At 32.5% G+C, this 24,073-nt stretch overlaps 3 protein-coding genes across 6 annotated transcripts; 2 read left to right on the forward strand and 1 right to left on the reverse strand.

The window, feature by feature from the left end:
- Positions 1-3,090: 3,090 nt before the first annotated feature.
- LOC123883165 lies at positions 3,091-6,596 on the forward strand. The gene is made up of 2 exons (XM_045931895.1): positions 3,091-3,373; positions 6,092-6,596. Exons 1-2 carry the CDS (start codon positions 3,166-3,168, stop codon positions 6,400-6,402), a joined length of 519 nt encoding a protein of 172 aa, XP_045787851.1. The 5' UTR covers positions 3,091-3,165; the 3' UTR covers positions 6,403-6,596.
- A 6,147-nt stretch (positions 6,597-12,743) lies between these two features.
- On the forward strand, positions 12,744-16,624 carry LOC123883166 (3-epi-6-deoxocathasterone 23-monooxygenase CYP90D1). The gene is made up of 8 exons (XM_045931896.1): positions 12,744-13,252; positions 13,517-13,841; positions 14,478-14,627; positions 14,713-14,958; positions 15,178-15,267; positions 15,356-15,541; positions 15,846-15,967; positions 16,214-16,624. Exons 1-8 carry the CDS (start codon positions 13,041-13,043, stop codon positions 16,296-16,298), a joined length of 1,416 nt encoding a protein of 471 aa, XP_045787852.1. The 5' UTR covers positions 12,744-13,040; the 3' UTR covers positions 16,299-16,624.
- A 2,220-nt stretch (positions 16,625-18,844) lies between these two features.
- Positions 18,845-23,737, reverse strand: LOC123883168 (calcineurin B-like protein 10). 4 transcript variants are annotated; one of them, XM_045931900.1, is made up of 9 exons: positions 23,553-23,734; positions 23,284-23,464; positions 23,120-23,202; positions 21,279-21,338; positions 19,994-20,102; positions 19,833-19,885; positions 19,629-19,709; positions 19,430-19,542; positions 18,845-19,321 (listed from the first exon to the last, which is right to left on the reverse strand). In XM_045931900.1, exons 1-9 carry the CDS (start codon positions 23,571-23,573, stop codon positions 19,258-19,260), a joined length of 765 nt encoding a protein of 254 aa, XP_045787856.1. In that variant the 5' UTR covers positions 23,574-23,734; the 3' UTR covers positions 18,845-19,257. The 4 variants fall into 4 exon arrangements, with proteins under 4 accessions (XP_045787856.1, XP_045787854.1, XP_045787855.1 ...); XM_045931898.1 differs by having other exon boundaries at positions 19,629-19,885; positions 23,553-23,736; XM_045931901.1 differs by lacking the exon at positions 18,845-19,321 and having other exon boundaries at positions 19,802-19,885; positions 23,553-23,737.
- Positions 23,738-24,073: the final 336 nt, after the last annotated feature.

Raw genomic sequence — 24,073 nt, forward strand, 5'->3', positions numbered from 1 at the left:
TTTTTGATGGCTGAAAGAAATGTGAATGTCACATATTCAGCAAGAGTAACACCTTATACAATAAAGCTGTTAGAATGGGTATCCTCCCATACCTAATCCAAATGAAGAGCATTCAATTTAAGGCCTAATCTTTTGTGAGTCATATATATTATCCAGTTGCCTCTGCCTTATCCATGAATGTGATGTTACAATCAAACTCTATCATCACACATTCTCTTCAAATAACTTCAATTGCTGGATAAATAAAATTCAATAAATCAAATGCAAATTATGCAATAGCATGTCACAATTTATTATTATTATTATTATTAATTAATTGTTGTCACTTCAAGTGACAAGGTACACTTTTTATTTTAAAAATACATATCTATAATTATTACAAAAAACCAAAGGATATTGTTGCATTATAATATTTTTATTTTGTTCCTCTTAGAACAAGATTTGTTATGGGACCAGGAACATATTTTCATTAGTAAAGGACATGAAAGGCTTTAAGATTTCTAGCATGGCATAGAATGTGGTTGGAAATTGGAATGTGCCACAACATCTCCCCATCACAAATCAAAAGGGGAATTCAATCATGTCCTAGGATATTTTTTTGCAAATAAAATGTATCAAAAAAATATCTAATATATTTTTCTGGGACAGTGGAAGATTTTCAACAATGTTTATAAATTGTTCTTCCTGTCTGTCTAAATATGGTTAAAAGTAATTCGTATTTCAGTGATTATTTTTAGCATGAAAAATGATTTTTTTTTAAAAAAATACTTTTTAATTTACAATGGAGTCAATAACAATCGAGTGTATGATCTCATGGATACTACACAAATTTATCACTAAATTAAATCTAGTGGCTTTGAAACATGGTTTGTTTGAGTCAAAATATTTTTTGTCTAGTTTATCCCCCAATTGTATAAAAATAAATAAATTATTCTGGTTGTTATTCCCTCCATTGCTTTACACATGTTTTTTTTTTTACTTTTTTTTACACATAAAAGGCAACAAAACAATAATAAATATTATATTGAACTTTAAAAATAGGTTTAATTAGTAAAATGGTCCCTTAAAGACATTTTTCGTTTCACATTGGTCCCTTAAAGAAAAAAATGTCTGAATAGGTCCCTTAAAGTAAAAAAGGTCCGAATAGGCCCCTTAAAGACATCTGTTAATCAGTTTGGTCCTATTCAGACATTTTTTTAGGGACCAAACTGATTAACGAAGATGTCTTTAAGGGACCTATTTGGACATTTTTTTTTTTAAGGGATCTATTCAGACCTTTTTTTCTTTAAGGAACCAATCTAAAATAAAAAAATATCTTTAAGAGATCATTTTACTAATTAAGCCTTAAAAATTAATAAGTATAGAAACAAAATTTTTCTACAAAAGACATACTTAGTTTACCGAAGAAAATAGTGGCCCAATAAATAATATTTTGGCCCAATCCACTTCTCAAGGATTTTCCAGCACACCCCCCCCCCCAGAAAAAAAATTAAAAGACAAACCTATTTTCCCCTAAGCTTATTTCTGAAAAAAATCGATTTTCAGAAATCGATTTTCGAAATCGACATTAAAAGCGCTTAAATTTTGACCCACAAGTATTTCACGGTTTTGATGTATTTGACAATTATGGTTTTATGTTCATCCATGTTTGGTTAAAGTGTTTGGGTATACTAAGAAATGTTAGTTGAGACCACAGTTCGATCCCCACAACTGCATTTGGGTGGGGATTAGAACCACTTGATTCCAGAATTCGCTCCGAACTTTGGACTACTAGGACCCCTTCCCCTAAGAACCAGAGGGTGAAAACCAAAATAAAAAAGTGTTTGGGTATACTGATAAAAAAAAAAGTGTTCGGGTATTATTTTGATGGTTTAATGATTGGTATTAAAACATTGGAAAAATGTGTAGATTTTTGAAAAAAACATGTTAGAACACAAATAAACGTTTCTGTTTTCTAGTTTCAGAGTTTCGAAATCTAGAATCTAAATCACATAATTAAATAGCTCTGAAAATAGATTCCGAATTCAATTTTTTTGAGTTTCGGATTCTACGTTCCAAAAAATGTCATTAACATATTTTGAATGACGTGTCATACTATATGATCACATGGAATAATCACCGCTTGTAAAATTATGGCAAAATGTATTCTTAAGTCTTTTAATGGGCACGAGTAGACTCTCACACATTTAAATGTGGAAAAATATGAAATCCGGAGTTCGAACCTCAGCCACTCTAATAATATTTCTGGTAGCTATGATTTGAGCTAAACTTTCTTGCAGTTATCTATCTCTATTCCATTTTGAGGTCAATTTTAGTTACGCCACATTGTCTCTAATGACATATAGCACCTAGGTAGACTTAAAATTGTGATTGTAATAAAAAAAATATAAATTTGTTGAAATTTTTTATAAAAATTTTGAAATATTTATAAGTACTAAAAATTATTTATGATTTGTTTGGATTTGACTTATTTTTTAGTTTATAAAAATAATTTATATAAATAAATAAACTTTTATATTAATTCACGAATTTTCACTAAAAAAAATCGTATCTTTATAATTTTTTTCTTATAAACAACTATCTTGAAAACTTATAATAATACAAAAAACTATTTAGGCTTAATTAGTAAAATGGTCCCTTAAAGACATTTTTGGTTTCACATTGGTCCATTAAAGAAAAAAGGTCTGAATAGGTCCCTTAAAGAAAAAAAGGTCTAAATAGGTCCCTTAAAGACATCTACGTTAATCAGTTTGGTCCTATTCGGACATTTTTTTAGGGACCAAACTGATTAACGGAGATGTCTTTAAAGGACCTATTCAGATTTTTTTTTCTTTAAGGGACCAATCTGAAACAAAAAATATCTTTAAGGGACCATTTTACTAATTAAGCCAACTATTTATTTACATAAGTTATTTCATATAAGCTCAAAAATAAATCAATTCAAACCGATGCTTAACCCTAAATAAAAAATAAGAAATATTTATAAATACTCCTACTAAAAATTACTACCATGTTACCAAAAAAAAAAATTTAATAAAATAAAAGTTTTTGCAAGATTTTAGAAAGAAAAGAAAAAACATAGTAATAAAAAACAGAGTCTTTGTAAAATACAGGGTTGTCTTGTCTTGCATGGGAAGCAGAGTGTGATATGGTCTGAAGTAAAGAATGAGTGATTCTGATCCTCCAAAGCTCTATTCTCACAAACCCAAAAAAGCGCAATTGAAGCAATTTAGAGGCCAACCACCGCTCATGGGGACTCAAACTGCTCCTCCTCCTCCTCCTCCACCACCGCCGCCGCAACCTAAGGAACCCTTTATTCGCCGCTACAAGTTTCTTTGGCCTATGCTATTAGCTGTCAATCTTGGTCTTGGAGGTAGTTTTTCTATAACCCTGAAAGATAAAAATTTGATTTTTTTTGTGCCCTTTTTGTGATTGTTGGATTTATGAAATTGGGTTTGATTTTTATTTTCTGTTGCTTAGTTTTGTTTTTTGGATTAGTGTTTGTTGATGTGCTAGGTTTTTGATGTTGTTGGATAGTAAACATAGTAAATAAGGTGATGTTTTTGTAGTTGAAAGTAAAATCTGAAATGAAAATAGAACACTTTATCAAACCAAAACAGGTTTTATAATGTTGTTGTGAAATGGGGGAGGCTAAATTGAAACTACAAATTGGGTATTATTTGGTTTGGTTTGCCCGCGTTTGTTTTGATTCTCTTGTATGTAAAATATTCACTAAAATTGATGTGCTGATATTGGTCGAGGTAGGCAAGTTGATATGATGCTCCATTGAGCTGCATCTGACTTAGAAAAGTTGATTCCTGAGGGTGATGTGTGCTGCAAAAAACCCACTTATGAAGACGAGGTGAGGAGTGAGATCACATTTTTGAAAACATTGCAAGTATTTGCGACAAATGGAACAAAATCTAATGACATAGACTATAATGTAAATCTTTTACTTTATATCAAAGTATCGATCTTTAATGTATGGCTGAAATAGTAGCAGCCAAGACAGAGACTGGTAAGACACTTGAGCCCAATATAGTGACTGCTGTTGACTGCACAATTGTGCAATAGTTAAACCACGTCCCCAGGATATAGAAGGTATGTTCCAGAAAAGTGTAAAAAGGTATATATGGAGTGGAGGAGACTTGGAATTGGATCCCCTGCAGTCAGGGGATCAAACATTTTCCGCAATCACACAATCAAACCCATTAGATCAAGACTAGACAGTTCATGTTCCGATTTAGTAATTGAAATCAATTTACAATTTTACATAGTTGGAATGTGCGCATCAGATGGTTTTAGATTGCTTGACTTTGGATTTCCAGACTATAGGGAATCAAAATCCAAGGAGACTTAGGGGGAGAGATGATTAATGGAAGGCTGAAATAGTAGCAGCCAAGACGGTGACTGGTGAGACTTTGAGCCCAAATATAGTGATTGCTGTTAACTGCACAATTGTGCAACAGTTAAGCCATGTCCCGAGGATATAAGGTATGTTCCAGAAAAGTGTAAAAAGGTATATGTGGAGTGGAGGAGACTTGGAATTGGATCCCCTGTAGTAAGGGGATCAAACATTTTCCGCAATCACACAGTTGAACCCATTAGATCAAGACTAGACGATTCATGTTCCGATTTGGTAATTGAAATCAATTTGCAATCTTACATAGTTGGAATGTGTGCATCAGATAGTTTAGATTGCTTGACTTTGGATTTCCAGACTATAGTGAATCCAAATCCGAGGAGACTTGGGGGGAGAGATGGTTATGCTATAAGTTGAAATTGAGCGAGACCCAAGAAAAATGGGAAGGGAGGTTGTTAAGAATAGGAAGGGGTGCGACTGTGCAATATCTGGAAATATGGGCTTAACTGAACCGGCCTTGAGCTTGGGGAGGAAGTCAGTATTCGTCAACTACTTCTTGTGTTCTTTCTTTTATTTCCTTCTTTGTTATTCTGTTTAGTTTTCATCTTCTACCATATAGTCATGTTTCTGTAGTTTCAGTTCAATATATTATCCTTTTGTCTTATGTGGTGTTAAGTCTTTTTCTGGTCTATACGAGAAGCTACCTTATGTCTTTACTGTTGCATACTTGTTTGATTAATAATTATTACTGTATTTTCTTAATATATGATAGTTGAGGTTGTTAGCATCTTTCTAAGATCTGTTTGCTAGTTTCCCCCCATTGCAACTTTGAAGGTTCTATGGTTTTTACGATCACTGTTTTAATGTATAGTTTTCTTTATATTGATTTATCGAAACAAGGTTATACTCGCTCATGATGCCTAACTAATGTTTGGAACAATATATTGGATTACTACTTGCCGTATTGCTTACAATTTCATAATTTATCATCATCCTATATACAGATTTTCCAAACATCTATAGCTGTATACTTGTTAAAACTTTCCTAAGTAATATATGAAAAAGTAAATAGTGTTGCATTTTATTTAATGGAAGGTTCACAGATCTTATGGAAGATGATTGAATGGCTTGCTGCTTGCATGAGAAAATGTCCGTTTCTAATTTAAGCTCAGTTAGAAACCATACGTGCAAGTATTTTCTCTCTTACATGATTCAGTAAATAGTATTGAGAAGTTAACGCCTGATGATCGAATCAAAGGCATACAACAAAATACACATTTTGTTATTATTTTACAGTTGTACTAAAAATATTTGAAGTAAGTTTTATAACTTTAGTAATAACTTTTTTCATTATTCTTTTACACTATATTTTGATTGTGTTATCCTCAACTTAAATCGCAAATGATGTTGGTGGATCATGTTACTAGTTTATTCTCTAAGGACTTCTTGATTAAGTCTTGACAGAAATGTATATTACTGAAAAATTCAGTACATATAACGTGAGAGATTAATAAATATATTTTGAATGAACTACTTTCTCTGTAGCACCGACACATGTGATTACATTCAATTAATTCATTTTCTCAAATTATTACCATTGTTAGTGTCGTGTCCGGTGTTTGACTGTTTGTGTCATTGCGTTATAACATTTGAGTGAGTTTCTATTGTCAAAACCTATCCTGAACTTGTTGCTAGATAATGTGACTGATCAATGTCTGAACTTTGTAGTATATTTGTTTACAAGAACAAACACAAAGAAGACAGATACCGAGGAGGAGGAAAAAGAGGCAACTCCCATTTCAGTTAAAGATACTACTAAAGCTCCTGTTGCCGAGACATCTGTATCCCTACCACCAACTGCAAACCCTGTGATCAAAAGAGAACCAATTCCAGAAAACCAACAACGTGAACTCTTCAAGTGGATATTGGAAGAGAAGAGGAAGATCAAACCAAAAAATGCAGAGGAGAAACGGAAAATTGACGAAGAGAAAGCTCTACTCAAAAACCTTCTTCAGTCAAAATCTATCCCAAGTATCTAATGACGACGTTTCTCTTATCTTTGTCCAAAGTTTTTTTTCTTTTTAATTATAATATACTTTAGTTGATTTCTTCAGTGGTTCTCTTTTCTGGTTGTTTGGTTGGTTGATGAATTTATTGGTTGGTTGATGAATTTAGATTGTACATTTGTTTAGATTGTCATAATTTATCATTTGAAAAAATTGGGTTTGGCTAATTGGTTCTTTCTTACTAGACAGTTATACAAGAAATTGATGTCACTTGATGTATATTATCTGTGTTTATGTTATAGATGTCATGTGCATTTTCAGTAGTTATTTTATGAATAAAGTTAGATTTAAGTTACATTTTAGAGTAATAAGCACATGACAAGTTAAGGGGTTGGTGTTAAAATTTACTTAAAAGTAATTTAAAGCATCAAGATTTGGATTGGAATTAAGATTCCGCAAGCACAATGAACTTTGATTGATGACGAGTTTCGAAGAACTTATCTGAAATTATCTTGGCATAAGCATTAGCTGAGTGTTTGAAATGAGTTATGAAAATAGCTTATCGTATGTCTATAAGTAGTTTTCTTGGAATTCAGATTTGGTGCTGTCAAATTAGCACACAGTAACACGCTGTTTTCATTTTAAACCGTCCGATTTAATTTTAATGACTGAGATCGATTTGATTAGAAAAACCTAGTTTTTAATCTAAGCCGTCCGATCTGAATTTAATGGACGAGCTTAAAACTGCGTTAAACTGCGTGCTTTTTGGACCGTAGCAAATCCGGGTCCTTTTCAGCTTATTATCAAAAGCTTTTCCAAATAGCTTGTGATCATATTATCGCGAAAAGACGTAGATTTTACGTTTTTACAATGCTCGCTCGTTATCATAAGCATTTCTATTCGATCGTAGAAATGGTTTACGTAAAAAAGGTTAAAAGGAGAATCAGTTTTTGTCTTGGCTCGTCTTGTATCAGCTCTTGGTCAATACATTGGACCTCCCTCATTATCAACTTGTCTCTCTTAAATATTCTTTTGTTTTTCCAAAACCAAACATGTTCTCCATGGTGTACTAAATAGCATATTCAACATGTTGAGTCTTGAGGGAGAGAGTCACATGCTTCCACATTCCCACACAAACATGCATGCAAATTGCAATCCTCTATCCAACCACTAAAATATACTACTATAGTATAAATGTCATGTTCTATTTTATTAATGTTATTTTAGAAAAGAATTACAATTGTTGTTGTCTCCGAAGCCCCGATACTCCAAAATGGCGAAGTATCGTATTTGATACGTACTCGATACCGATACTCGTCCGATACTTTCCGATACACGTATTGTTGGATGGTCCAAATTCCTCAAACTCCACGAGAATGTCTAAATATATGAGAATACACATTTTACTAGATTGGATGACTATTTTATCGGTTTATAGTTCGTGTAATTTGGTTTTCAATTTATTCTCAACAGTTGGGATTTGTTTTTGTTTGACGACGTTTCCTAGTTTTCTATTTTTATTTGGTTAAATAGTTTAGTGGCTAAAATTTTTAAGATGAATAAATGAAAATATCATAGTTCAAACCTATGTAATGTCCATAGCAACTGAACTATGCTCACGGGAACACACGTTTACTAGATTTATTAGTATGAATATAATGATGAGAGTTTTACTCAAGTTTGGTTAATATTTAAATATTTTCGAGAATCTTTATAATATAGAGGTAAATGTGTAGTTATACATGAATTTATTCTTACGTTCATGATCGTGAGAACTTTGTTTCCAATTTTTTCTTTGGAAAAATCTTTTATACCTAAGAATAAAATTTAATAAATTTGTAACAAATATGAGAATACATATTTTCTATTTTTTATTTTCAAGAATCTACAAAAATAATTTGATGCAAACACAAACTAACAAACATTGATTGAAATAAAAAACTAATTAATTAACAACAAAGATCAAAATGAAACAATTTTTTTATAAGATTAAGTGAAAATTTATTATAAGGGCAGTTTATTTTTGGTAAGCTGGACAAAAGAAATATTTGAGTCATTAAATAAATAAATGAAATTCATTGTATTTGTACCAAATAAAATAAAATAAAATAAATGAAATACAACGCCGAACAAATCTCTTTTGCTATAATAATCATTTTTTGTATAAGATTCTATAATAATGATATTAAAGTATGTGTGCACGTTGAGTTGATTGCCTAATTTTATGTGAGTGTGTTTAACTGTAAAAGCTAAGATGATGCTTTGAGTTTAGCATAAAAAACAAAGGCTTAAATGCAGTTTTGGTCCCCCAAGTTTCCTAATTGCTCAATTTTGGTCCTCCTAGTTTCAATTGCTTGATTTTAGTCCCCCACTTTTACCCCCTTTTGCAATTTGTGGCCCCTCTTGACTATTTTGACCAAAATTATGCTGACATGGATATTATATACACGTGTCTTAATTTAATTGGTCAAAACAAATGTGTATTATTTATTTAAAAATAAAAAAATAAATTGGAAGCCAAGGTCACGTGAGTATTATTTTTATTTTGCAGATTCAACATCCACTACAATTTCTCTCCCAATTACTTCAACATATCAAATCTTAGAGATTCAACTTTCTTCTTCTTCTCATCCCATCTCAGATTATCATATTTTTCTTCTTCCCCTCTCAAATCGATCAATTTTAATTGTCTTCTTCCATGTTTAACTCGTTGCCTTCAATTTCGTGGGTATAGTTCGAACCCTAAATTTAATTTTTCTTCGTGTGTATTGTTTGAAGGTCGTGTAGCAGAATGTCGAAGAGTTGTGTCAATTCGTCTCGCGTTTTTAATAGCTCGTGTGACATGAAAATTGTAGTGTTCTTTCACCTCTGTGTATTGTCTGGACAATAGAGAACCCATTAATGTACTGATTTTATCGTTGGTTCAAGTAAAAAAAAATTGGTTCAAGTCATTGTGGTTCTAACTATTGTTGCACTGATTTTATGGTTTCTTATTGTAGTGAAGAAATTAGTGAAGAAATTGTAGTGGATGGTTAAGTAAAAGTGGGTCTATGTAATGTTCAATTTTTATCAATGAAGAGATCAAGTTCTGTTTATCAATTACTTGTTCTGCTGTTGTTGGCTGGTTGTTGTTGCTTCGTCTATCCACCCCTTTTGTTCTGTTTTGCTGCTGCTAGAAGCTTATGTGTTTTTCCCTGTTTTGTTGGATTGTTTCTGGCTCGTTATTGTTGTGTTAGGAGCCTTTTTGTGTGCTGTAAAGGATAACCTATGTATCCTGGTTTTTTTATTTCAGCAAAAAACCCTCACGTGACCTTGCTTATTCGGCTTCCAATTTATTTTTCATTTTTAAAATAAATAATACACATTTGTTTTAACAAATTAAATTAAGACACGTGTATATAATATCCATGTCAGCATAATTTTGGTCAAAATAGTTAAGAGGGGCCACAAATTGCAAAATGGGGTAAAAGTGAAGGACTAAAATCAAGCAATTGAAACTAGGGGGACCAAAATAGAGCAATTAGGAAACTTGGGGGACCAAAACTGTATTTAAGCCAAAAACAAATAATCTTGATTGAAAGTGGCCATTGTTGACTACAGTCAAAAAGAGCTTATACAAGTTTAATAAAAAGTTAAATGTGTATTAAAATGAATTATATCTCAAAGAAAAAGTAACTTATCTTTAATAGCAAGCAACTTTCCCATAATATTAGATAAAATGGAGGATAAAATAAAATCATTGTAGGCCCAGTAAAAAAAAAATCAATTGTAGATTTTAATTATATAAATAAGGGGGCACCATGCACCATTAGTTTATATATATATATATATATATATATATATATATATTATTGGATTACAAATGTAGTAAATTTAAAAAAAAAAAAGTATTTGTGGAGATGTCCCAAAACTATGATGGGGGAGGACCCATTACTACATCACTATTGATCATGTTGGTCCCTATATTCATCATTTTACTATATATGCAGAAAGTTCAATGATGTTATAATGCTACTAAAAGTTGGATACTTGCTTGCAATTTGAAATGAAGCAATAGATATGATGATTCATTTATGAATCAAATAAATAAGATAGAATGAAATGTAACACAATTCCATTATTCATTTGAGTTGTGTTTGGCAAGACTAACTTTTGAACTACTTATATTTATAAGTTCAAATGATCAAAATATCGACCTATTTGGTAAAAAAAAAATGTTTTCACTACTTTATAACTGTTTTTTTACTAGTTTATACCATTTTTTAGTTTGTAGTATTTTTTCTAAGCTATGTCAAATAGCTTATAATTTATCTTTTTATCTCAATTTTATACTTATTCTCTTAATTAAAAAAATAAGGAGTTGAGTGGAGATATAGTGTCATAGTCTCTTGGTATTTCCGCTTGTTGTTTATACTTTAAGTGATATTTGAGCACTAATTCACTGATTCGACTTAATGGAGGAGTGACAGTAGATCCAAGAATAAGAGAGATGTTGCAAATGAGTTCAACTTGATGGGTCATGATTCAATCGGAATATAATGAATTATTGTATGGAGGCATCTGAACCTCACACTTTAGGGAAATATTGTTGGAATTTAAGTGTCTGGTTTGACTTAATGGCATAATGGGAGTGAATAACATAGAATGCTTCCTTGTATCACAAGTTTTCCTAGAGTCAAGAAGCGTGTTTTGTTGGTTGTTAACGATGGTGCAAGTGTACCGGTATGAATATCTGACGTGTGACTCATTGGCTCGATCTTGCTCTCTGTGCTCTATTAATCTCCCCAACAATCATTGTTCTAATTAAAGGAAAAAAGCTTAAATGCATATTTAAATATACATACTAGAGTACAATCTTTAAACTCTTAAACGAAAATTAAAGTGAATTCATTTTAAGAATTCAAATGATGAGAAAAGATAAGCAAAATTATATTATAGTGAGAAAGAAAGGTAAAGGAAAATGATGATAACTTGAGAACATGGTTGGACTTATTGAGTTTCACATGAATGCACGATCTCACCCAAATGCTATTGCAAAAGAATTAAAGGAAAATGAGTGAGGGGGGGCCAAAAATCCAATGTGTTAGTGTTACAACAATAATCAATGTCATTACAATAACAATCATACTCTTTTGTAGGGACTTCCCTTATATTCTTTTTATAGCATGAAAACAAAATCATAAACTAAGTAGAAACCAACCGTGCATTAATAGTTAATATAAATAAATATATTCCAAAATCTCAAAGATATGAAAGATCTTATTCTCTTACTTTACTTACAATTAAAACTATTTTGTACAAGATTAATATAATAGGTTAATTATAGTAATAGTGTATATTTTCTTGGAATTTGGCCCCAAAACTAGGGATGGCAATGGGCGCCCACGGGTGCGGGTTTGAGTGATACCAAACCCACACCCGAAATCAACACCCAAACCCAAACCCAAACCCAAATCTGTTCGGGTGGCAAAACCACACCCACGCCCACACCCATTGGGTTCGGGTTTTTTACACCCAAACCCAAACCCACAACACATTTTGTACTACTTTGCAAATTTAAGCAAAACAAGGTAAATTTAAGCAAAAACATTGGAATTTAAACATATTGTCAATCACTTAGCAAAAACATAGGTTTAAAATTACAAGGGAATTTAAAATTACAAAATAGTCTTTCAAGAAATTAAATTACAACTAAACCAAAATTAAGTTCTTCCAACTTTCAAGCAAAATTCAAACACAATTTTGGTTTGTGGTTTGTGAAAAACCTAATTTTACTTTTACACTTATATATATGTGGGGGTATTTAGATAATTTTAACATGTTTCGGGTGGGTGTATGAGTTTCGGGTGTGGGTTTGAGTGATACCAAACCCACACCCATATTTTCGGGTGTCACCCAAACCCAAACCCAAACCCAGTCAATTCGGGTTTCGCCCGTTAACTTGGGTTTGGGTTCGGGTGGGTCTCACGGGTTTGGGTTTTTCTGCCATCCCTACCCAAAACAAAATTGCTGACTCAGTTAAGTACAAAGGTAACAATAAAATTCTTCATGTCTACAAAGTAAAATAGTTGAAATGAATATTATAATTCAATAAAAACATTTTGTCAATACAAATATAAGAAAAGAAATGCTTATTGTGAAAAAAGAATATATAGGAAATGTTTTTGTCCTAAAAATTTGTTTTCCTATATTGATCTTTTGCACATCTAGAGTGACTTTTTTTAATCTTCACATTTTATCTTCATTTATTTGGCATTGATGTAGCTGGCAAAATACGTGTCACTATCGCCACATGTATGATTAATATTGTGACGTGGACTCCAATTCACCTTCATCAATACCATAAGAGGTTGGTAATAGGAAGAGTTAAGGTTGAGAGAGATCGATGAGTGAACGAAATAAATGATATAAATGATTTTAGAGTTTGATTGAAACTCCTAATAAATAAAGGTTTTTTTTTTTTGCCGGGACTAAAAGCAAAAACCTCGTATTTGTATAAAACTAAATATATTTTCCATCTTGCACGCGTACACACACATGCACATTGAAATCTATCTATATCTATATAGCATAAAAGCAAAACTAGGTTATGGCTGTGTCCACCATATATAAATGATTGATTATGCATATTTAAGCCAAAGTTAGCAAGTAGTATCATAGTGAGAAAAACAATGGATACTATTTGGATTCTGTTAATGACACCAATTTTCTTGTGCAGTTTGATTCTTTGCATAAACAAACTTAGTCATAAGCTCAAATCAAAACACAGAAATCAGCTTCCACAAGGCACTCTTGGATGGCCTTTTATTGGTGAAACCATAGATTTTATTTCTTGTGCTTACACCGATCGTCCTGAGAGCTTCATGAACAAGCGACGCGCCATGTAAGTTCATCATCATACATCACTTCAGTTTAATTCAGTTTCATTCATAGCTAACTTTGTAAGAATCCATTTTGACACAAAAAAAAAAACATATGTAAGTTAGATTTCAAAGTGTGTTTGTTCATGAGGTGTCAACTCAGTCGTAAGAGTTTGACTTTATAACCTCAATCTCAGAGACAGTTGTAAAATGATCATTAGTTTCATCAGTACGAGGTTGTTTGTTTTTGACAAAGACTTATTGTGTTTTGTTGTAACTTATTGTAGGTATGGTAAGGTGTTCAAGTCACACATATTTGGAAGTGCTACTATTGTTTCAACAGATGCAGATGTGAACAAATTTATACTACAAAGTGATGCAAAAGTTTTTGTTCCTTCATATCCTAAGTCCTTGATGGAGTTAATGGGAGAGTCTTCTATTTTGCTCATCAATGGAACCTTACAAAGGAGAATACATGGACTTATTGGAGCTTTTTTCAAGTCTCAACAGTTAAAGGTTCAGATTACCAAAGATATGCAGAAGTATGTTCAAGAATCAATGGAAAATTGGAAAGAGGATCAACCTATATACATACAAGATGAAACAAAAAAGGTTACCTCTATTTCCTTCCCCTTTCTGTCTCTATAGGAGTTTGTGAGTGTGTGTGTGTGAGTTTGTGTCTGTCTTTGTTTGCATCTCTCTCACACGTGTGTTGGTGTCAGAGTCAATCTTCAAAGTTTGAACTCTTATCTTTTACCTCTAATCTCATGGTTACTTCTTGAAAAGAGTTCCATTCAACAAATAAAACAAAAGATGCATGCTCCTTCTCTTAAATATATTGCCATTACTGTTCCAAGCCCGTCTTTTGAAATCAGGGAAAATCTAATCACAAATTCAGTCAATTTGGATTTTCTACGTCAAAGTCTGGGTGAGTTCGAGCAAGTACCTGCGAGTACAGATTATATTGCATGCCTAATTTGGCAGCATCTTGTCCTATGTTCATATGAAAGCAACCGGTACAAAATCATGTGACAAATGTCTTTTTAACATTGAAGTTTTGATGTCAAATATGGTGTCTTTTGATTTTTGTGTCTATTTTTGAAATAGATATAAACGTTGTAAATATCACATACAAAGTCTGTGTTTTGGTTCATATGATATGATAATTATGAGATTCACAATTATAATTTACTATTTTTCCAAGATACTAATAACATCAACAATTAATCACTTTTTTTTTGTCCCTAGATTGCATTTCATGTACTAGTGAAGGCATTGATTAGTTTGGAACCAGGTGAAGAAATGGAACTTCTAAAAAAACATTTTCAAGAATTTATATCTGGCCTAATGTCTTTGCCAATTAACCTACCAGGAACAAAACTTTATCAATCTTTACAGGCAAGTAAACTTATGAGATTGCATTTTTTACCATATATAGTATGTTTGGCTTGGCAGAAATAATGACATTCACAGTTGGTTTCAGGCAAAAAAGAAAATGGTGAAATTAGTGAGAAAAAATATCCAAGCTAGAAGAAATAAAGACATCTTTGAAGTTCCAAAAGATGTAGTGGATGTGCTTCTTAATGATACAAGTGAGAAATTAACAGATGATTTAATAGCAGATAATATTATTGATATGATGATTCCTGGAGAGGATTCAGTTCCAGTTCTTATGACTCTAGCTACAAAGTACTTATCAGAATGCCCTGCTGCTTTGCAACAATTGACGGTACGTTATGCATGTACGTATGTATTCTTTAAATTGAGGGTTTGAGCCTAACTCAACCCTACAAAATCGAATTGTAAGGCGAGGATTGTCTTCACTTATAAACATATATTCAGACTATCTCGCAACCGAACCGATGTGAGACTCTTAATACATGGCCTTAAAAATCTTTGAACTGATTTCTTAATTAGCTTTTGGTAACTGAACTTTGATGATTCACAGGAGGAAAATATAAAGATCAAGAAACTCAAAGATGAGATTGGGGAGCCTATGTGTTGGAGTGATTACTTATCATTGCCATTTACTCAAAAAGTAAGCCAAACATGGATCATTATTAAACACAAACAAAAAGTATGATCCATAATTTTAATCTGACTTATTATATGTTCTACTTAAACAGGTTATAACAGAAACTTTGAGAATGGGAAATATCATAAATGGTGTTATGAGAAAGGCCTTAAAAGATGTTGAAATAAAAGGGTACTTGATACCACAAGGATGGTGTGTGTTTGCAAATTTTAGATCAGTTCATCTAGATGAGAAAAACTATGAGTGCCCTTATCAATTCAATCCATGGAGGTGGCAAGTAAGCGATAAATCCTCTACTCTTTATATCTTGCTATAGTTTCTATTGATCTAGGTTGTGTGCCGTCACAACCTCGTGACTGCACGCAGTCAGCCACATTTGGACCGTCCAATTTCGATCTCAAATTTCAAGCTCGGTATTATATATTTAATAAAAAATTCAAAACAGGAATTGAAATTTAGACTGTTTTATCTTGATCAGACGGTTCATATGAGGCTGCACTTCTACAATCCAAATCCAGTTTCTTTTATGGTTCATTTGGATGTTATATGTTTACCTTAAGTGATGTATTGGATGATTTCAGGATAAGGACATGAACTGTAACAATTTCACTCCTTTTGGAGGGGGGCAAAGGCTATGTCCTGGCCTTGACTTGGCCAGGTTGGAAGCTTCTATCTTTCTACACCACCTTGTTACTCAGTTCAGGTAACAATCATTATATACTTAGTTCTAATGAGCGAGTGAAAGTAGCGGATCCACCACCCGGCCAGCCCAGACACTTAGTTTAGGGCATAACTAAGATTTTTTTGTTCAAAAGTAAGATTTTTCAGTGCAAAACTGAGATTTTTGTTTAAAACTGCAGACTTTATAAATCTTCTGGCTCCGCAGTGAACATGTTTATAGTCATTATTAAATGTTAGACATGTTAAGCTTAATGTTTCACACATGCAGATGGTATGCAAAAGAAGATACAATAGTGAACTTCCCTACAGTAAGAATGAAAAGAAGGATGCCTATCTTACTAAAGAGGGTGTAAACTTAAGCTGTTTTAGCCAGAAAGTATGAAGCCAATTCTACATACTGATACAGTGCACAAAGTATATGAAAAATACACAAGGCAAAATAAAAGAGGATAAATGGGGGGCCAAGAAAATTTGGCTAATGTAGACACACGTGTGAGGAGCTTCATTAGCTTTTTTTGTTCATTGTTTTGTCTTTGCACATAAAGACAATATAAAGTTTTGTCTTTTGATTTGAGGGACCCCATGAATTAGGTATTTACTTTTTTTCACCTATTTTTCTTTTCTCTAGTATGCAAGGAAAGTAAAAGTAGATTGTAAGAGACAACACTTTGTATTATCATTAGTGTGACACAAATAGTCATTTTATAATTGTTCTTGAGGCTAAAGACCGATTAATTCGAGGGGACCAATCTCACCGTCTACTTGCGGGGGCTCCATTTAAAGCTAGAGTTTTTTACTTTGTATGGACTAGCCCATCGAAATTGGCATAATAGAGAATCGAACCTGAGACCTAAAGAGGAGCAAACTCCAATGTCCTAAGCCAACACCACTAGACCAACCCAAGTGAGTTACCTTGTTTGTTCTTTAATTTTCCTTTTTGTCTTTTACTTTCTTTGGGTGGTAAGGATTTAATAAGATGACTAAGTGAACTTGGAAAAATAGTATTTTGAGTTCAAGGGTCCCATAAATCAATGATATTCTTGGGACAAGTTGCTGAAGGTCCATTTTAAATATACATTTATTCATACTTTAGATATGGATGATTGAAATAGGAAACTCTTCCTTTCATCATGAATCTAACTGTATCTATCAGATTCTTGATCCTCCATTAACTCCAATTCTTTCTTCTACAAAGTTGTACTTTGAATGTAGCCCTTTGTTTTTTCTAAATACTTACTTTATTAAGGGGGAAAAAAGGTTTATTGGTCAAATAGAAAACTACACTACTTATAAATTATGAATTTTTCAGTTCATTTAATCAGTAGTTGTTAACTGACATGGAATTTCATAGCCATGGCCTTAAATTTTCATGGCAATAATATTTTGAGATCAAGTTTATATAAGTAGGAGAGACTATCCATTATTTTTACCAAGGTATCAACATAAAAATGAAGCCTAATGAATTTCCAAACATTTGTATTGAAACCAATAACATTTCCTCATATGCATCATCATCTGCGCTGTCTACTTCGTGCATCTCAGCAACTTCTTTTTCAGCCTTTGTGCTCTCTGCATTTTCAGCCTTGGTGGTCTCAACTAAATTTTTAATTTATAAATTTTTATTAATAAAATTGTACTATGTAGCCCTTTATTTTTACCAAATACTTAAAAAAAAAATTGGTTAGCATGATATTAGTAGTACGAATCCGTAAAAAAAAAATATTAGTATGAAGTTTTTACTATTGTTAGCGACGACTAATCTCTGTCAGGGAATTTGTAGGGTACATAAGGTGGATTCTTCCCTCCCAACCGAATTTTCTCCATACCATAAGCCAGAAATCGAACCTCTGATCACATGCTTAAGAGGACTACGACCCTTACCAATTGGACAATTCATTGTTCATTACTAAATACTTAATTTATTAAGGGGAAAAATGGTTTATTGGTCAGTTTATTGGTCAAAGCTTTTCTCTTCACCATTTTGTTTGTGACAAAACTAAGAAGGTGGAAAGACAAAATAGGAAGTAAAAAAACAAGCATAGTAAAAAACAAGCCGAAGTGGTTTGGTTCGGTTCTTAATTTTAGTTTTTAAGAATTGAATAATCGATGAATTGAACCAATAATTGTATTATTAACCAGTTCAGTCCAATAACACACAACAACCCATATATACAATTGGTCAAACTTATAGTAAAAAAAAATGGACCAACATGATGACATTAACAAATATTGTGTAGTTTACGTGTATGTTTACATTTTTAGAAATTGTTGGAATCCATCTCACCAATGGTGAAGTTAACAATGACGATAATGTGCATGAAGCAATCTAAGGTTGAATTTATTGTTTAATATTATACCTATGTATAGACTGTTTCAATGTTCTATTTTCTACTATTCTAATTAGAGTAAAATGCCAAGTACCTCTGAAATTGCAAGATTCGTCAAATACCCCCTAAAATTTGAAAATTATCAAATACACTCTTGAATTTGTAAGACATCTATCAAATTTTAGGAGGGTATTTGATCGACGGCACTTGTGCATATTATCTGTGTTATGTTATAGATGTCATGTGCATTTTCAGTAGTTGTTTTATGAATAAAGTCAGATTTAAGTTACATTTTAGATTAATAATCACATGACAAGTTAAGATGTTTGATCATAAAATTTACTTAGTAATTTAAAGCATCAAGATTTGGATTGGAATTATAATTCCGCTAGCACAATGAAGTTTGATTGCTGAGGAGTTTAGAAGAACTTATTTGACATAAGCATTAGTCAAGTGTTTGAAATAGCTTATCATATGTCTATAAGTAGTTTTCATCTTATTATCAAAAGCTTTTCCAAAAAGCCTGTGATCATATGTTTTCTGATGATGATACGAGCCAGGAGGATGATTCCTTGGTCTTTGTTATAAATTCCATTCTCCTCTGCCAATGTATCTACCTGGAGTCTCTATAATTCAGTTAAACACAGTACAATACAAAATTTTGTTTCAATACTAAATAAATCACATTTCAATCATTCAAATTGTTTTCTAAACTGTACATCAAATGCTGTACACCACGCCAAACTAAGGAATACAACGAACCACAATTTGATCCGATTTAAACGGATCACTCTGTTTAGATCAGATTTTAGAATGCCCCACTACTCAATCAAGGGTGAGTGGATTTGTACACTTTCAAAAAAATTCACCGGTTGAACTTGAAACTATGAGAGAGTGGAATCACCATAATCTAAGTCTCGGGACAGCAACAACAGATGCATCAAAATATAACATGTTGTTGTCAGATTTTTGCCTAGCCCTTGAGTTACCAGTGGGAATCTTCAACTCCGGTGTTGAATATGAAACTGGTAAATACTGTGGTTACGTCCCTGGCCAGTAACCGAACAAAAATTAAAGCTTGAAATCAATCCAAATCATTAAAAGTCCAAAGTAGAAATAGATAAAATATTAAGCGGTAAGGCATGGGAGTATCTTACTTCAGATTAGGAAGAGTCAGGTGGTTCAAGATTGAAGGGTTCCGAACGACAAATTCTCTCCACTCTTCTTTACTGATCTTACCATCCTTGTCAGCATCAACATCTTGAAATGTCTGATTTTTTTTAAATGTTACTTAAAGGAATAAAAGATTAGACTTAAACAACACAAGAGAGAAATAGATTTCCAGCAAACAATTACCTTATCAATAATGGTTTCAAGGATTTCATTTCCCAAGTTCAGGCCACATTCTGACAAAATGGCGACCACCATTTGTCGAACCTGAAAAAAGTTGTCGGATAACAAAATAGTTTCAAACATCGGTAAACATAAAAGTATATGGGCAAACAAAAATACATTGGAGCCAATAACACCTTTGTGACCTGGACATGCCAGGATACTCACTTCTTCTCGTTCAATGTATCCAGTCTGCCTCAAGTCATACAATCTAAAAGCAACTGAAAGCAAACAAAGAAAATATATTTGATATTTTATCAATACTAATGGTATTAAAACAGATAAGATAATATAAAAGTACAGCTGCAAAATGCTTATTGAAGTCTTACAATCAATTTTCTTTTCCAAAGGAGTATCAGGATGAAAGACACTGAGAGCATGCACAAACTCCTCGAATTCTATAACACCATTCTTTTTTTCATCAAAGAGATCAAAGACCTATGAAATTTTACAGACAACAAAAAGGAGTAAATTATACAGCCACTAGAGGAAATACCCATAAACAGCATATCTTTCCGCAAATCAAGTATATACATATCTGTCTAAAATGATAGATTATCACAATCTTAATGTCCCAATCCCTTGTATACTTCTATTAATGTTATATCCTCTGAATTCAAAAATGAAAATTTCCCCCTCCCTTCAATTTTCCTCTAAAACCCTCCATCCAAGCATAAAAAGCAAGAAAATGGGAATAATACACATAGAACATCATATCCTGATACCGCCGGCCATTTCATATAAGGTCAACAATGCAAAACTAGAAGTTGAAACATCAGAAACATGTCTTACAATATCTCTGCCAAAAGTAAGGATACATATTTGAGCTTTTACATAGTTTTATTCAAAGCAGCTAGGATGTTATACCAATCCATCACAACAAGTTAAAACTTAAGTTTGTGAGGCAAGGCAACAACTCTTTATAAAAGGAGAAAGGGGCTTACTAATAAACAACTTCGAATGGAATGATATGGTAAACACTTGAGTTTGATGTTTACATAACATATCAGACTGGCTAAATTAACTAATAGTCTATATTTCTATAAAAGGAAAATGCAGAGTGGAAAGATGAATAATTGGAGCCCTCAGTATTCTCATTTAATTCATGAGCAGAGATTTATCTTCTGGGAGCAGAAATATGTTAACATAGAAACAAAAGATGAATGGCATAAAGCATCACGCATAAGTTAATCATATTGTTGAAACAAATTCAGCTTGAATATGCTTTGAGATTTTGGAGATAATAACTTGATAAAACTCAAGATGATATTGGAGATAATAAGGCTGGAATAATGGAACTTGATCAAAAATCTTAAAGGGGAAGATTGAATATGCTTTGAGATTTTAGTTTACAGATTCTAAGGGATGAAAAGTTCTGGTAGGAAAATGAGCTGTGTGAACAAAAAGAAAGTATCAGGTAGGAATATAATTCCGCAGATTAACCCCAACTTACCCAAATGCAGGGATGTGAATATTTTGGTCCTCCTTGAAAGGTAAACCTTGCAAGTCAAAAATTGACTTCCTTAATACAATAAGGCCTCATGAATGAAATGAAGAAAAGAAAAAACAAAAATAGAATCAATAAGCTAATAACAGTATTGAAAATGATTATACCCTATCAAGGAAAAGATTCTTGCCAACTGTGGTCTTCAATAGTGCCAATGTAAGCTCTTCCTTCAAAGAGAGAAGGAAAAAGAGTTAAAGGGTGCGATCAGACCACAAAACAACAGAGTCAGCACAAAAAACAGATTTTTATCTTTAAAAAAAGCACAAAATTATGATAGAAAAAGTCAGTCACAATCTAAGTTGTTATTTTCACAACATTTCATTGAAGTTAGCCACATTGCATATGAGAATAAACATTGTTCTGATAATAAAATGAGTAAACTAACAACTCAGTCAATTAAATATTGGAGTGTGACCACATTAGTCTTCTAAAGATTATTGTCAACAATTTTTCCCCTCATAGTTTAAAGCATCAACATAGTAGTCCTCCAAAGGATTTTTTAACAACATGGATCCTCAGTGATCACCATGTTTCTGCAGACATCTAAAGCCAAAATGTAAATGCCAACCGTTCGATTAATTTAACAGCTGACATAGTCTCTCAACCTCCAATGACTGACATTGGAGATGGAGAGAGCTTCAGAACATTTTGATTCCAAAGTTGCAAAGGATCTGGATTCTGATAGAGACTTGAATGTGAAAGTGGGCCTTGACTTTGGCCCAAGACTAAGGTGTAGAAAGGAAGAGAGAAAGGAATGATGAGGTGGCATGAGAGCATGAAATGCATGAGGACTTATTCTACTATATAAAGAGTAGTGAAGAGAAGGAATAACTTAGCTAGAATTTCAGTTAGAATTAGTGGGATCACTTACAGTGATTTGGGGCACTTAGTGCTTTGGGGCTAGTAGACTCTCTCTACTAGTTTGTTACTTCCTCATTTCCTGCTTTTACTCATAGTATTTGGATCTTTCATTAATACAATTTCTTCCATTTTACCTTATAATTCATCCATCAAATTACTGTTTTATTCATAAAAATCACTCAGAACCCATCAGATTCATTTTTCACCAAATAATTTATTTTTGACAGAAACCAAATTACTTCATTTGATTAATAATGAAAGGTTCACTACATGTTGGCATATGCTAGAAAAACTGAGGAATAGCTCACGATGTAGCCACCCTTGCTCTAAGGTGTGAGCAACCACATTTGCTTCCTTCATAAGAAACTCAATATATGAGAGTATTTATATTAAGAGACAAATGAAGTTCTACACACGCCAAGCAAATCACCGAATTCTCAGAGATCTTCCTTTGGACAATTTATATAGTCAGCAACCATCTTTAACGATAATTGAAATTTGATGAAACTATTTTGAAAAAAATATATGCTGACACTTCATTTTTTTAGGGACTAATTCGGTGGGAAAGTTTTTTTTAGAAGACAAAGAGCTTGTTTGGATTGACTTATTTGAATTTATCTACTGACATAAGCACTTATGAGAACAACTTATGACATGTTCCATGACCTATTTTCAGCTTATTTTCATAAGCTCTCTAAGATAGCTTATGAAAACAGTTTATAGCTGATACCATAACAATTTAACTTTATTTAGGGCCTGTTTAGATAAACAGCTTATTTTGCAGCTTTGGGTATAAGCTTGCATAAGCTATTTTTAATGCAAAAGATACAATAAAGATAAATTATTTTTATATATGCTACAACTACTAGCTATTTTCGTAAGCTATATTGGAATTGTCATAAGATGTTTTCATAAGTTCTCCCAAACAGTGTCACAAAAACTTATACCATTAGATAAGCTCAAATAAGCCAATCCAACCAAATAGGTTGAAGCTTATACATAAGTGCTTATGCTATAAGCCGCAAATTAAACTGTGCCTAATTTGACCATAGAATAAAATGACAGAATTGAGTGTATAGTTAGTTACTTTATGGATGAGACCATCGTCAATGATCGAACAACTCAACTTCTTGTACAGTTCATGCAATGCCTCTATTTCATTCACATTAACTGCAACAAATCACAACTACAAAAATTAAAACAAATTAATTATCATTTACTTAACAACGATGAATGAATTAAGAAACGAACACGGAGAATCGTTAGCGAGTGCGAGAATATCTTCAAAGGTAGAAAACTTGTTCTTATTCTTTTTCTGATCTTGATTACGGCAATCGAAGCAACTGGTTAAGGTATAAATCAAAGCTTCAGCTATTCCGATTAGTGGAAAGAACACCGCACACAGTGTTTCTCCGATCGTTAAACTCGAACTCTGAGAATTACATGAAGAATGAATTAAGAAAATTGATTTGATTTGGTAGAGAAACAGAAATTGAAAGGTTGTAGAGAAATTGGATTACCACAGACAGAGAATTTTCCATATTATCTCATCATCATTGGCTACATTCAAAACTTCTGAAACGAGATCACGATGCATAAACTCACATGACACAGTGAGGTCCCAAGTTCAAACTTGGGTGAAAGTTTAACATAGCAATATTGCAAGTTGAACTAGATCTATCTCACGGATAACACTAGTCATTCCAATGTGTTTTTATCCACTCCTAAAACTTTCTAGAAGGGTACTTGTAAGTTGGTTTCCTAAATTTCCTAAATTTCTCTAGTTTGATTCGTATTAAGAAAGTTGTTATTTTTACTAAACTACTTCTTATAATACATTAAATTTGCATTTAAATTATACAATCATATTAAAAGTAAAACAATTAATTAGGAGTATTTTTAGAAGAATAACATTGAATATAGTTGATTTTTATAACTTTTGCTTATATGTGAGGTCGGAAGGAGTATTTGTAGCACCGACACTTCTAATCAAATACCCCCTCTAGTCACAAATATAACAAAAAAAAAAAAAATTTTAAAT

The sequence above is a fragment of the Trifolium pratense genome, linkage group LG5, assembly GCF_020283565.1.
Source record: "Trifolium pratense cultivar HEN17-A07 linkage group LG5, ARS_RC_1.1, whole genome shotgun sequence".
NCBI classification, from domain to species: domain Eukaryota; kingdom Viridiplantae; phylum Streptophyta; class Magnoliopsida; order Fabales; family Fabaceae; genus Trifolium; species Trifolium pratense.